Source organism: Amblyomma americanum, unplaced genomic scaffold (assembly GCF_052857255.1).
Source record: "Amblyomma americanum isolate KBUSLIRL-KWMA unplaced genomic scaffold, ASM5285725v1 scaffold_90, whole genome shotgun sequence".
NCBI classification, from domain to species: Eukaryota; Metazoa; Arthropoda; class Arachnida; order Ixodida; family Ixodidae; genus Amblyomma; species Amblyomma americanum.
In genome coordinates this window covers 346390-361521 of record NW_027526562.1, presented here as the reverse complement: position 1 = coordinate 361521, position 15132 = coordinate 346390, and the positions used below count along the sequence as shown (strand labels likewise).

The 15132-nt window shown below is 48.9% G+C and overlaps 1 protein-coding gene across 4 annotated transcripts; it reads right to left on the bottom strand.

The window, feature by feature from the left end:
- Positions 1–11205: 11205 nt before the first annotated feature.
- On the bottom strand, positions 11206–14567 carry LOC144112399 (uncharacterized). 4 transcript variants are annotated; one of them, XM_077645243.1, is made up of 6 exons: positions 14165–14567; positions 13794–13856; positions 13438–13503; positions 12585–12638; positions 12177–12509; positions 11206–12091 (listed from the first exon to the last, which is right to left on the bottom strand). In XM_077645243.1, exon 6 carries the CDS (start codon positions 12089–12091, stop codon positions 11207–11209), a length of 885 nt encoding a protein of 294 aa, XP_077501369.1. In that variant the 5' UTR covers positions 12177–12509; positions 12585–12638; positions 13438–13503; positions 13794–13856; positions 14165–14567; the 3' UTR covers position 11206. The 4 variants fall into 4 exon arrangements, with proteins under 4 accessions (XP_077501369.1, XP_077501367.1, XP_077501368.1 ...); XM_077645241.1 differs by having other exon boundaries at positions 12177–12638; XM_077645242.1 differs by lacking the exons at positions 13794–13856; positions 14165–14567 and having other exon boundaries at positions 12177–12638; positions 13438–13760.
- Between the last annotated feature and the right edge of the window lie 565 nt (positions 14568–15132).

Here is a 15132-nt window from a genome sequence, read left to right as displayed (position 1 = left end):
GGTATCTTTATTGTAATGTCCTTTTCATGCCGTCTTTTTTTTTTCAGATGGTGACATCCATGCTCATCCCCTGCTCGTGCAGCAGTGGACAGATGACACCAAACCCTGGCCAAGCATAACAAGTGCTCATATTGTATGCTACTTGATTAGATCAAAGGCCTGTGATCTTAAAGAGGCAGAGGCGTACAAAAGCCTGGACTCTTATAACCAGCTGCAGTGCGGTTGGGTGGGCCGGGTGCTGAGTCACGAAGCAGCTGCTGATATTGTGTATGTGAAGGCCGATGTGCGACCCTCTCAGGCAGCAAACAAAAAACCATGGTCGCCATGGGCCTGTGTGCGGAAGAATGGTCAAGTGGTGACTGCTGGTTGTTCTTGCATGGCTGGAAAAGCACGTGTTTGTAGCCATATTGGTGCCCTGTTGTGGAAGCTAGAAATGGGCGTCCAGCTAGGCATCACTGGCATCTCATGTACCGACAAGACGGTAGCTTGGAATCGGGGTACAAAGAGAAATGTTGAGCCGGCCCTTCTCAATTCCATGTCCTTCAATCTTAAGAGGTCAACGGTGGACCCCGCAAGCACGCAGCACCCAAGGCCGACCCGAAAGGTAAAGCATTTTGCAAGCAAAGAAGAACTCGCAGACCACATCAAGAAGTCACCTTATGGCGAGCTCTTCAATATTCCTGGTGAGTATTGCTGAAATGACACACATCTATTAAACAAGCTGGTTGCCGGTGTAGTAATATGAGTGTGCTTTGCTGGTATTCAGTGTCAGATAACATTGTCACTTGCTGCATATAGTACGAGTAAGTCTCTACAACAAGGAAGTGGCAAGTGATCAAAGTCATTAGTTTCTAGAAGTTCAGTAGCACAATGTGGACCATGGACACTCATGAGTGAAAACTGATCTAAGATATAGAGCTTATGTACTTTATATGGAATACACATGCAGCTCATTTTGGAAGCCAGTCATTCTCGCAGACAGAGGAGAAAACAATTGTCACATTTTGAAGATATTTCACATTCCAAGAAAAATCTGTTTGCAAGCATATGTGAATGAGAAAAATCATGAACCTGTTTGAATTCTGTGTAATGGCTGGCTGGACGACAAATTTTCGTATTGTCGGTAACACAGAACACGAATAATGAGAGCTTCATTTCTTTCCAAGGGAAGAGAAGCCATTTTTGAGAACTCCGGCTCATAAGAAAAAAAATTTGCTCATTGACACGTGTATCTGGGAGAGAATGAATGCTGCATTTAATGTAAAAAAAAAGTTCACCGCTGTATGTGTTTAGTCCCATTTTGCAGTGTTCCGTATGAAAGAGATGATTTCTTTCTTAGTTAGAGCTGCATATTCAGTGCAGTTATGTGCTGTGAGGATAAACTGAAATGGAACACTGTAAGGAGAAAAATAGAGTGTAAGTGTAAAAGGGATCTATATCTTTGAATGTTAGTTTGTGGAAAGACTTTGCCAAGCATTGACAATTCCTCGGAGCACATGTGCTAGCCACATATGAAAAATTTTCATTGTAGAACATATTTTCTACTTTTTTGATGAATGCAGTTGCAAGTGAACACTGGGCTGATCCATCCATTTATTCACTCTTGTCCTGATTGCACTGTCATATATTTGAAAATGTAGGTAGTACATTGACTACTATATGTAGGTGCGAGTTTGAGTGCCTTTCATGGAATGAAATTGGCTGTTAGGCATTGTGGTGATGCTTTTCATTTGCAGGCACCCTTCTCCACAACACATTGATGACGACGAGAAGGGAGATCCAGCAACCTTCTCAGGCACCAGCAAGTGTCCAGAGGCAACAAGCGACACATCACTCAGAGAAGGTAGTGACAAAAATGCATAAGCCTTTGTCATGCATGAACATAACTTGACTCATTTATCTTGAATTGGAGTGCAAGCTTTACGAATGACCTGAACCCACAGCCATGCTCAATGTAATCTTGCTGACAAGGCAGTGTCGCCGCCCTTTTATTGTTGCTTAAACTGTTATAGTCAGACTTCTTAACATCTTTGCCCTTAATAAAAATTTATAACTAGACTAATGAAGACATTTTTTTCAGGTTGCCTTCCAGTCACCGAAGTGCAAAGAAAGGCAGCTGAACAAAGTGGAGCCACCAGTGGACGACTTCGAGATTATTCTCGAAAGACCTCTGTGCAACCTCAACTTCGGAAAGCTGCTTGGAAGTGAGCGAGCAGTGGATAAGCTCAGCCTTACCATGACCTCTGCAAAAAAAATTGAAGCTGCCACAAGGGAGCAAGGAAACTGTGTCGAGTGGTTTTCCCACCGCAAGGGCAGGATAACTGCTTCATTGTTCAAAGATGTTTGCCGTTCCAAACGATTGAATTGCGAGTCATTAATGAAGAGAATACTTAATGACAACTGCATTACCAGCCTTGCCGTGCAGTATGGCATAAATTATGAGCAGTTAGCGAAACAGCGTGCTCTTGCTGCTTTTCAAACAAAGCATACAAATTGCAGACTCGAAGATTGCGGTTTGATGATTAATCCAAGGTATCCGTATCTTGGGTGTAGTCCAGACGGTTTGCTTGTCTTCGATTGCCACCCCCCAGCACTTTTAGAGGTTAAATGCCTATATAGCTTGCGGCATGTACATCCGGACGAATTAATTAAGGAGGGGCAGAGCAAGGCAGATTTTTGCTTAGATTCTGCAGGTGTACTAAAGGCAGCACATAAATACTACTACCAAGTTCAGGCACAGCTGCACCTGAACCTGGTAGGGAGCACTGTTTGCTACCTGTACTTGCATGTAGACCAGAGGGAGCATTGATTCCAGTCAAGAGAGATGAAGGATTCATGGAAACCCACATTAATAATCTTGAAAGCTTTTTTGAGAGCATAATGTTGCCTAGGCAGTGAAGGGAGTTGGTTGCTAAATTTACGAGGATAACATAAGTCTCAGCTGGATGATGCCTTTATGGTGCAGTGGATATAACCAAGGCTGATGATGCACAGCAGGAACTTCCTCCTCCTTGCACAGCTGTCTCCTAAAGACGCAGCGGCCATAGAGTGCACTGTTAGTGATGCCTGTGTTCTGCATTTTTTGCTTTCTTAGAGTGTTAATCGCACGTTCGCATTTGAAATAAATGAGTCAAGCCCTAACAGTACTGGGATTGAAGCTGAACCTTTATTGTTCTTGCTGCTCTTTGATCAGAGGGCCCTTCAGATTGGATAGGCCAGCACAAACGAAAACAATTGTGACATTCCGTGTGTGCTACGAGGATCCACGTTCGACGGCGCGGCGTAGACGGAGACCCGTGACAGCGGCATCATCAATTACCCAGCCATGCTCTTTGAGTGACGACCAGAAAAACCGGACCCGCCGCCGCCCCGGGGAAACAGGCTTTATCCTCCCCAATTTCCGGTTACATTCCAGGACAAGGGAGCTGTCAGCGGGCCAGAGCGAGCCGTACCACAGCCGACGCTATGCGATACCGCGAAGACGACATTCTTTCCCTCCCCCCCCCCCCCTTTGTCGTGGGCTATCGCCGGGAAGACACCCACAGCTTCCCAGAAGGGCCGCGACGGACACCTGTCATGGCGGACAGGCAGTACTCGCCAAGAATGTGGAAAGACAGGCGCTAGTGAATTAGCTCCGAAGAGAGAGCCTGTGTATACTCTCACTTGAGAGTGGTGGCGTTTTTGTTGTTTATTTTGTTTGTATTGTTAACAGACTCTGGGTTCGAGGCTAAGCCCAACCCAAAGGGGTGGTCCCCATCTCGCATGTTATTTTGGATTGGAGAATTGATGCTTTGGGCGGGCCACTGGAAATGACCGCCCTTAGTCCTTTGTTAATCAAGTGCTTAAAAGCACATGTAAACGGATGCAGTCCAGTCTGAGCTGGGGCTCCATGCTTAGCATGTAATGTGATGCTACTTAGGCACTAACCTGCCCGGTCGATGAGTAAAGTAGTGCAAAGTTTGTTCTGTTGTAAAATTATGCTCTGCTGTCATCATCTACAAGCTCGCCTCCTGTTCATCTTCCAAGCCGAACGACACTAGAGGAAGGGTTTGTGAACCATCCTCGAAGAAACGGACGACTACTGAAATTCTACTGCATACACGCTCAGGACGACATCGTTCGCCAAGAGGGCCTTCAGCGCCGAAGCCCGACGGCGTGCAGCTTCTGCCAGCAACCGCTCGAGCCCAACTCCGGAGCCACTCCATCGCCCCCATGAAGTCGTCGGCACGTAAGCTCGGACGCCCCAGCCTCTGATGTATAATCCTAATCATGTGTAATTATTGAATATACCTGTTTGTTTAAACTGAGCCATACGGTGTCTCTTTGCCTCTCCGTCCCGTGTGGACCTGCGCATTATGGGGGTCATCACACTGGTGTCAGAAGTGGGGTCTCAAAAGCAAATGTCCTCTGAATGCTGTGACATTCATGACTTCAAAATTGTAATCAAAAGGGAATCACGGGACTGATTGTGGGACTTTTACCCCCATTTGAGAGGCTTGAGGCACTGGAGGGCTTGAAAAAAAAAATGACTGTATCTGAGGGAGCTCCCACTCCTCAGCCGTCGCTCGGAGCAAGCATGCTGGCATTAGGAAGCGTCATTCCGACGTTTACGGGAGATAAGACAGGGGTTCCAATCTGCGATTTCTTTTCCATGCTAGAAGAGATTGGGAAAATGGGGGGATGGTCCGATGCTCAAATGCTGGGAATGGCGAGGTGTAAGATGGCAGGAGCTGCTCATGATTTTGCCTGGCGATACGAAAAAGTAAAATCCACAAAATCATTTGCGGAATTTAAGAAGCTCGCGTTTGAGCATTTCGACACTGAACCACGTCACGTGCGGGTACAGAGGTTCCGTGACGCCGGACAGATGGTAGGGGAGGACGTGCGAACATTTGCGTCGCGGCTTCAGCGCCTAGCACGCGACACGTTAAGCAGGGAGGAGGAAGGAGACCAGCTAAGGAAGAAATACGCGGAGGATATATTTAAAGAGGAAATGACCGCTTTGTTCGTGGCTGGTCTGCAAGACCCCGTGCGCCGGTTCGTGCTCTCGCGCAAGCCGAGCAATTTCGACCAAGCCGTGGAGGCCGCATTGGATGAGGAACGAAATGAGGCGTTAACGACAGCCGCAGCGAGAGTACGCGTCATAGAGAGAGCGGTGCTCAACCCTGAGTTTGCTCTCTTGACAGAGCGGTTAGATCACTTGGAACAGCTGCTAACTCAGCAGGTAGAACGCCAGGTTGAAGCGCGCGCTCAACAGCGCCCATTCGCTGGAAACCGGAGACTGCCACAAATCTACAGGCGCGGTATGCGAGATTTTGAAGAAATCGTATGCTTCGCTTGCCAGGGTCGCGGACACATCGCCAGGTTCTGCCAAAACGTGCGCCGTGGGGAGCCACAAAGAGAAGCAGGCGAGACACGCCCTAAGCAAGCCTACAGCGGGGCTCCAGATACCGAGTCAAAAAACTAGTTAGTCCTCCCCAGCCTGAGGAGCGTGGGGAGGGAGCAGTAGATGATGAGGTGGTGGTAGTTTGTGTGGCCGACGAGGCATGCCCTGTTGTGCGTTGCAAGTTAAATGGTTGTTGTATGGAATTGTTGATAGATACGGGGTCAAAGGTGACATTGCTTAAGGAGAGCAGTTTTAACACGCTTCGAAGGAAGGGGGACCGCGAGGTGTTGGAAGCGTCTGGTGGTATGGCAACCAAATTTGTAGGCATAACGGGGGATCCTCTTGGTATAAGTGGACTCTACCGGTTACACTTCTCTCTCGGCGGAATTGCATTGGAGCACCCCTGCTACGTATGCCCGGACACGGTGTCTCTGCCAAACGGAGTGTCAGGTACATTAGGGCAGGATTTTTTGAGAAAAGGGAAGGTAGTAGTCTCATTCTCTGAGGAAGAGGTTAATGCGGGCGGCTCAAAAGTTCCGTTTTTGAACAGGAGAGGGGCTGAGATTCGCATTACCGATATTGACACCCGTCAAACAGTGGGATCATTGGAGAAGGTATATTCGCGGGTTGCCGTCCGGCTGGTCTAGGAGGCGGTCGTCCTTCCTTGGTCGGAGCACGTTTTGTACGCGTTTGTGCCTTCAGATGTAGAGAGCGGCGCCGTGGGAGTGCTTGAGCCGGTCGACTCTCTCAGCAATGGCCTGAAGGCAGCCGCGTGCCTCGTGACAGTTAATGACGCCCACAGAGTGCCCCTACGAGTGGTTAACTGTAGCCAGCAGCCACTGAGCCTTCCCAAGAACAAAACATTGGCTTTCTTCACCTCTGCGATAGAGCAACGTGAGCCCACCGATACGGGACTCGCAACTGTAGAGCATGCTAGTCCTTCGGCTGCTCCAAAGGTGTCGTTCGATCTTTCTCACGTAAAATCCAGGGAGAGGGAGGCTCTGGCTGGTTTGCTGAACGACTACTCGGAAGTATTCGCCGCGTCCAACCTGGATTTGGGCTGCTGTGGCGTTATAAAGCACAGGATAGAAACCGGCACTTCATCGCCCGTTTACCAGCGTGCGTACAGGATTCCTTACTCCCAACGTGAGGAGATGGAGCGGCAGGTGCAGGACCTGATTGATCGCGGCATTGTCGAACACTCAAAGTCACCCTGGGGAGCACCAGCACTATTGGTGGAAAAGCCAGATGGCTCGTATCGATTGGTAGTGGACTACCGCAAACTAAATGCCGTAACTCGCATCGATCCATACCCCATCCCCAATATACAGGAGACGCTTTCTCAGCTGGGCTCTGCCAGGTACTTCACGGTAGTGGACATGGCGGCGGGATTCTGGCAGATAGCAATGAATCCGGCAGATGCCGAGAAAACGGCATTCAACACGCCCTCAGGGCACTATGAATGGAAAAGAATGCCGATGGGTCTGGCCAACAGCCCTGCTGTCTGGCAGAGAACCGCTGATGTTATCCTGGCAGGTCTTCTGGGGAGGCTGTGCTTCGTGTATATGGATGACATTATCATATACAGTGACAGTTTTGATAACCATTTGCGCGATATTGAGCAGGTTTTGGTACGACTAAGAGCAGCGGGTCTCAAGCTGAAGCCCTCTAAGTGCCAATTCCTCAAAAACGAGGTGAAATACCTCGGGCACGTTGTTTCAGCTGACGGCGTGCGACCGGACCCTGAGAAACTAAGGTGTGTCTCGGATTTTCCATCCCCGACTAGCGTCCGCCAGGTCCGGCAGTTTCTCGGCCTGATCGGTTACTACCGAAGGCACATAGAGGAGTTCGCCAAGCTCGCTAAGCCGCTCACCGCCTTAACAGCCAAAAATGTCGCCTTTCGCTGGGACGAAAACGCGGAGAATGCTTTTGGGGCCCTGAAAAGGAAGCTAATGAGTGCACCGCTGTTGCGCCACCCGGATTTTAATTTGCCCTTCGTTATGGCCACAGATGCGTCAAAGTTCGCAGTTGGTGCCGTGCTATCTCAGGTTATCGAGGGCAAAGAACATCCCGTTGCTTTTGCTAGCCGACAGCTGAGCCCCACAGAGCAAAAGTACGGAGCTACGGAAAGGGAGTGCCTCGCCGTTGTCTGGGCAGTAAAGCAATTCAGATGCTACCTTTACGGCCGCAAATTCAAGCTAGTCACGGACTGCCATCCTCTGAAATGGGTGATGAGTGTCAGGGACCCTAGCTCGCGACTCGCTAGATGGAATCTACACCTGCAGGAATACTGCTTTGAAGTTGAGCACAAGTCAGGAAAGACACATCTGAATGCTGATGCACTCAGCCGCACAGCTGCCGTGGCAGCTATAGATAAGTTTGTCCCCGTAGTCGACCCCGCCGAATTACGCACAGAGCAGTGCAAAGATCCTGACCTGAAGCGAATAATCGAAAGCTTAGAGGGCGCACCGTCTCACCCCGAACAGCTAGGTTATTTCATTGACAAAGACGGCACCCTGTGTCGGCGCACGAGGCCAACCAGGAAAGGGAGATTAGAGAAAACCGCTTGGGAGAGAGTCGTCATACCTCGGTCGTGGACAGAAAGGGTTCTTCGCGCGTTTCACGATGCGCCATGCGCCGGTCATTTTGGCGTAGCGAAGACACGCAGGCGTGTGGAGCGTTTGTACTTTTGGAGTGGCATGCGACAGGATGTTAGAGACTACTGTGCGAAGTGTCATTCCTGTCTCGAAAGAAAAACACCCAAGGGACGAAGACCAGCTCCAATTCAGCCGTTCCCTGAGGTTTCGGCTCCCTTCGAGCGGACAGGTATGGACATAATGGGCCCATTGCCTACGACCACTTCCGGAAACAAGTACATTTTAGTATTTGTCGACCACCTTTCAAAATACGCGGAAGCGGTAGCACTCCCAGATCAGAAGGCAGACACGGTTGCAAGAGCATTTGTCGAACAGATCGTGCTCCGACATGGACCCCCGAGGCAACTCTTGACAGATCGGGGAACGAACTTCGTGTCGCAGCTAATGAGGAGAGTTTGCGAGCTGCTTAAGATCGCTAAGAAGCAGCCAACACCGTACCATCCGGCTTGCAACGGCGCGGTGGAGCGACTGAACCAAACCGTGGCCGGGTTCCTGTCGCATTTTGTTTCGCGCGACCAGCGGGACTGGGACTTGTGGCTCCCGTATGCAATGTTTGCCTATAATTCCGCAGCACACGAGAGCACGGGCGAAACGCCATTCTTTCTTCTCTACGGCCGAGACCCGGACCAGCCTAGTGAAGTGCCAGAGGGCCCCCGTCGTGTCCCATACGCTTCACTGGACGACTATAAGGTTGAGCTAGAATCGCGCTTGCAAGTGGCGAGGGACATCGCAAAGGAGTCCTTAAAGAAAGCGGCGAAGCGCAGGAAGGAGGTGCACGATCGCAGTGCTAGAGACGCGCCGTTTGATGTGGGGGACAGCGTGTACATTGAAAACTGCCAAAGGCAGATTGGGCTAGCTCGTAAGTTCCAGACGAAGTGGAGAGGACCGTGCGAGGTTGTCGAGAAGCTTTCTCCGGTAAACTTCAGAGTCCGAGACGTGAACCGGCGTTTGATAAGGATACACGCAAATCGCCTCAAGTCGGCACCGGTTCAGTATTCACGAAATGAGGAAAGGGAAAGCGCGGATTTTGATGGGGACAGAAGTGAAGCGGAGCGCGCAGATAGTTCGCAAGAAACGCCCTCTCCTGCATCTGTTCGGCAGGCGCCAGAGGTGACGGCCAGAATGCCACCGGATTTACTTCATGCATTGCTAGAAGAAGAAGCGCGCGAGGTTGCCGCGCAGATAACGCCAGGAGAGGCTCCTGCCACGAGCCCTCGCGAGTCCCAAAGCAGACAAAGGGGCACAGACTTACTTAGTATGACTCATGAAGGCCGATATCCGCTGCGAAATCGGAAAGCTAAGTCGGACTAATGGCGTAAACAGAGCGGAGTTTTGAACTGGTTAGAATTGTGTAATGCCACAGCTCATAACCTTGCTATGTGCTTATGTGTTAAGTTATCGGAGTTGGTAGTTAAACCTTTCTGTCATTAAGTAACACCTTCACAGGAGAGCATGCGGAGCGCATGCAGAACCTGCCCTACTTCCTTTCGTTATCTATATTTTTGTCTGTGCCGTTATCGTGCTAGAAGTGGGAGCTCCTTTGTAACTGTGGTAAATTTATTTCGTCCAGTTTGGACTAGAAAGGAGAGGCTTGGGTGCTGAGTTTCATGTTTATCTGTAAAAGAAGATCAGTGCTGCCCCTGGAGACGCCAGTATTGACAGCGGAGGCATATGGTGTTGTGCAGTGGTGTTGAGTGCAGCGAAAAGTGTTTTGTCGGACGCACTGTGCGAGGCGATTCAGAAAGACAAGGGGAGCTGCGTGGACTCAAATGTTCGGAGAACATTCTTCTGGAGGGTGAGCGAGTGTGACATTCCGTGTGTGCTACGAGGATCCACGTTCGACGGCGCGGCGTAGACGGAGACCCGTGACAGCGGCATCATCAATTACCCAGCCATGCTCTTTGAGTGACGACCAGAAAAACCGGACCCGCCGCCGCCCCGGGGAAACAGGCTTTATCCTCCCCAATTTCCGGTTACATTCCAGGACAAGGGAGCTGTCAGCGGGCCAGAGCGAGCCGTACCACAGCCGACGCTATGCGATACCGCGAAGACGACATTCTTTCCCTCCCCCCCCCCCCTTTGTCGTGGGCTATCGCCGGGAAGACACCCACAGCTTCCCAGAAGGGCCGCGACGGACACCTGTCATGGCGGACAGGCAGTACTCGCCAAGAATGTGGAAAGACAGGCGCTAGTGAATTAGCTCCGAAGAGAGAGCCTGTGTATACTCTCACTTGAGAGAGAGGGGTGGCGTTTTTGTTGTTTATTTTGTTTGTATTGTTAACAGACTCTTGGTTCGAGGCTAAGCCCAACCCAAAGGGGTGGTCCCCATCTCGCATGTTATTTTCGATTGGAGAATTGATGCTTTGGGCGGGCCACTGGAAATGACCGCCCTTAGTCCTTTGTTAATCAAGTGCTTAAAAGCACATGTAAACGGATGCAGTCCAGTCTGAGCTGGGGCTCCATGCTTAGCATGTAATGTGATGCTACTTAGGCACTAACCTGCCCGGTCGATGAGTAAAGTAGTGCAAAGTTTGTTCTGTTGTAAAATTATGCTCTGCTGTCATCATCTACAAGCTCGCCTCCTGTTCATCTTCCAAGCCGAACGACACTAGAGGAAGGGTTTGTGAACCATCCTCGAAGAAACGGACGACTACTGAAATTCTACTGCATACACGCTCAGGACGACATCGTTCGCCAAGAGGGCCTTCAGCGCCGAAGCCCGACGGCGTGCAGCTTCTGCCAGCAACCGCTCGAGCCCAACTCCGGAGCCACTCCATCGCCCCCATGAAGTCGTCGGCACGTAAGCTCGGACGCCCCAGCCTCTGATGTATAATCCTAATCATGTGTAATTATTGAATATACCTGTTTGTTTAAACTGAGCCATACGGTGTCTCTTTGCCTCTCCGTCCCGTGTGGACCTGCGCATTATGGGGGTCATCACACAATCGTGTTGATATGCTTCCTTGACTTGATAGGCAAAGCCTGCTTAAAAATTCGATAAGTCTTTATCCGATTGATAGCGCGTTCCACATGGATGCGCAGTGAAGCGATTCGCCTGGTTTTTGTCACTTCTTTTTCAGACAGTTGACTCTTTCCTAAAAGACAACAAATATGAGCATTTCAAACCCAGAGGTGCATGAAAGCTTGCAATGTAGAGAACAGTCTACATAGCTCTGGTGAAGGCCGGTACATTCATGCGGATTCCTTGTGCTTCAAGATGTGGCTCAAGCTTGAATCCACGATCTGCCATAATTTCGTCGCCTGGGAGTAAATAGTCCTCCACACCACATGTCCGAACTATGTATTTATCGGAGGCTCTTCCACCATATACATCTGATACAAACATGATTAGCCCGTTGGGCGCTATGACTGTCAAAAACTTGATAGTACTTGACCCTTTGTATGCGCTGTAGCTCTGTGCCCTTGCCATTAATTTCTTGGGTCTTTGCAACCACGCCTCTGTGCAGTCAAATATGCATGTTGTGCGGTCGTAGCCATTCTTGACAAAGGTGTACGGCATACTGTCATAAACTACTGACCGAGGCAGCCACACCACTATGTCTTCCATTACTTTAGCTAAGGTGGACATCATACTTGAGAATATTGTTGACACTGTCGCAATTGAAATGCTGAATCTTCTTGCAAGGTCCCCACAGAGGAGCCCAAGTCTTAGTCTCATATGTGTGAGCAACAGCTGTTGTTCTAAACCCAATATTCCCCCTACTTTTGTGCCATTGGCCCTCAGTAAAAGAATGAGCTTATTAAAAGCATCAAACGGGAGGCCAGTGTAGAAGTGTACATCTTGTGGTGTTAAGTACTGAAAGTGAATGCTTCTCATTGTAAGAGGAGTGTTTGAACTGTCATTTGTGTCTGCATATGTGTGGTCTGGGACTGGTTCCTCCAATTCCCACTGTGTAGAGTTGTCTTTCTTCTCCACCTGAAATAATAAACAATCTTTTATATTGTTTTGAGAATCCATTTTCTTATAAATTACCTTCATTTCTGTTTCCTCCCTTGACAAACTGCTGTTTTGTTGGTCAGCGGCCATCTGTCGGAAAAATGCAGGAAAAGAAAAACATGAAGGCAATGCAGGTTGTCTTGGTTGGAAAAGTGAACTTTGTATGAGCACTCACAGTTGTTTCTTCAAAGCTAGCGTCTAGACGAGACGAAGCAGCATCAGTTTTCAATGAGACCTGCTAGAAAAAAAGAGGCAACATCAGAAACGACCGTCTGGAAGCTCGGACAGCATGCAAGCTTATATCCAGTTTACTGGTGCATAGCAAGCTCGTTTTTGGAAATTAATACAGATTTGATAGTTATAGCCATGAGGGTTAACAACTTGCTGGCAGACAAACACAAGAATGGCAAAAACTGCCTATTTCAGTATGTAGTGGACCTGTATGTGCATGCATGCTTACATCTAGTTTGTTGCTGGTTGCAAATACATCTTGAACATTACTGATAACCTGTGAAAGAAAGTGCAACAGATGGCTGCAATTTAGCTTCAGCAACAAAGGAATGATGAGAGCATGCATACTTACACTCACTCCGTGGCTGAAAGGCAGGCTGACCGAGTGATGTCCGATACAAACAACCTGCCAACAGAGAAGTACATTAGCTGTGAGTCTACTTTCTCAGCACATTGCAAAGCATCAAATAGTGAATGCACACTAACACTGTTTGCTGATTGAGGACAGGCTTGCTATGGAATCTTCTGTGTTGGATGAGACATGTTATGAAACAGTGCAAATAACCCTGATCTCAAATTATCTAGCATGTGATGATGCTTAACAAGCTTCTCCGTACAATAACTCTGGCTTCACTAGAACAGTCATAGCTTGTCGAGACAGATTCAGTGCAAATGACATGACAAATGCCTCGCACCTTTTGTGTGCTATACGTGAGTGTGTTGCTCCAGACGTCACTCTGCATAGGACCTCTTGCATGCTCAAATATTTTGGGAAAATTTCCCTCACAGTGCTACACTCTGTTTAGGCAACAAATTGCACAATACTCAAAATCATGAGCTCTGAAAGCCAGTGCACTGCACAATTCCTTTTCTCTGCTTTACATGGCGGCATCAGCATAGATACGTGCCTAAAGCCATCTGCCTACCAATGTATAACTAGATATGGTACTTGATGCCTTTGTTGCACTGTATGATCTTTCTAGAAGACTCGCGTTTGTGAAATTGCTGTTCTGTATATTTTTTGTACACGAGTCTCATTTCTTGCTCGAATTTCACAGCTGTGCATTCGTCTGAACCGAATATTTGAGACTGCTGTGTTTTTATTGCTTTGAAACACCTTGCCACCTGTCTGTACTTCAGCCCGCTCCTGTAGAAGCCCGATAAATGCTAACAATATTGTGAAATAATAAATGCGCATTTCTTACATTGTGCGGTGGCGTCTGCTGAACTGCATCAGATGCTTCGGACTCGTCACTTGGGCTTTCTTGTCTCTAAAATGCGAAACAAGTGTAACGTGAGCAACAGCTAGCAAGGCAGCAATGTGGGCTAGTTGGTTGTACATTTGATGGGAATAACGCGCTACACAAGGAAAAACAACAACTGAAACGACGGCGCTTGGACTTTGGTGGGAATAACCCGCTACACGAGGAAAAACGACAACTGAAACGAGGGCGCTTGTGCAAGCGCCGTCGTTTCAGTTGTTTTTCCGTGTGCAGCGCTTTATTCCCATCAAATGTAACGTGAGTTCCAGCATTTCCATGTACAGACTCAACAATCTGACCTTTCGTTTGACAGGTGGTGGACCACGGTCATCGCGCATCAGGCATCTGCGGCCGTGGATGACCTGAAACGATTATTATTTCTACTAACGGAAATAAAAAGCGCTCCTGTACATCACATATGGCGGTGGTGAAGTTGTAAAGCTGCACTTTTACGTTATCGACAACGTTTTAAGTTCAATCTGCGGCCAACCAGCGCATATCGCACCGCTGTCGCGAAACGTGCCCGGTGATGGAGCAAGCAATGGAAAAAAAAAGTGACAAATGCTGTCCGTGCTTTTACGCATGCAAAATGCAGCATAATAAACATTTAAGCTCTGCAGCAAGCAAATTGCATGTTTACTATACGTAAAACGACAATAATTGTACTTGCCTTTCGCTCGTAGCCGAGATTCAGCATGGGCAGTGGGTTTTGCTCCGTTCGCTTGCCATCGACGAAATGCAGAGAACAGACGCGCGAGTTTGTAGTCGGGGCAAAGTCCTTTCTGTTAACCAGCGACGTCCACTGACGATTCAACTCGGGGTCGACGAGAAATCGGTGCAACATGAACATGTCACACCCGCACTGAGACCTGGACACAGCATGCTTGGCGCAAGTGCTATCGGCGATGTTTTTCCTTTTACGCTGGTTGTTGCCACAGCCGACGACTACGCAGTGCTGACCAGTTGAAGTTCGCGCCGAGTACGGCATCGCGGCATTAGTTGCGAAAGGCGAGAAAATCACGATAAGGTACGGATATCTGTAAACAAGCTACGCCGAGAAGGTAAGAGCCGGCGATGTAACAACCCGCAGCCAGTTGGCCACCGTGGCAGGCTGGAGAAGCGCGCGGTTCGAGAGTATTTTCTCCCTCTCCCAGCAGCCCTCGGTAAAATCGTGTATACCTGGGAAAATCGCGGCGCACGCCATAATAGACGGGAAAATAACATCGACGGTATAGTGACGGAGGTGAAGAAGGCGTCTGGCTGGCCTAGCCCCCTGCCGGGCAAAAATGCGAATCTGAGTTTCAGTTTCGGTGTTTTGCGAAACGACTGGTATTTCTTCACGACGGGCACAGGAAAAGTTAACACAAACTTTTGCTGGTATTCTACCGCTTTGGAGGGTGCAGAATTGCCAGCAGCTACTAATATAGCGCGGAAAAGCTAACGATGGAACGATATTTTTATGCTTGGATGGCGGTTCAGAATTAATGCTTGAGGAAACAGTGTCTTGATAGATCCGCAACGCGCATTCACGCGGTCGAATTATGTCCACTATTTCGTTTGCCCTGCGGCTGTCCCCGTCTTCCCTCTCTCTCTTTTTTGGGAGGGGAGGGGTCTGCGGTGCATCTATTGGGATGTTTA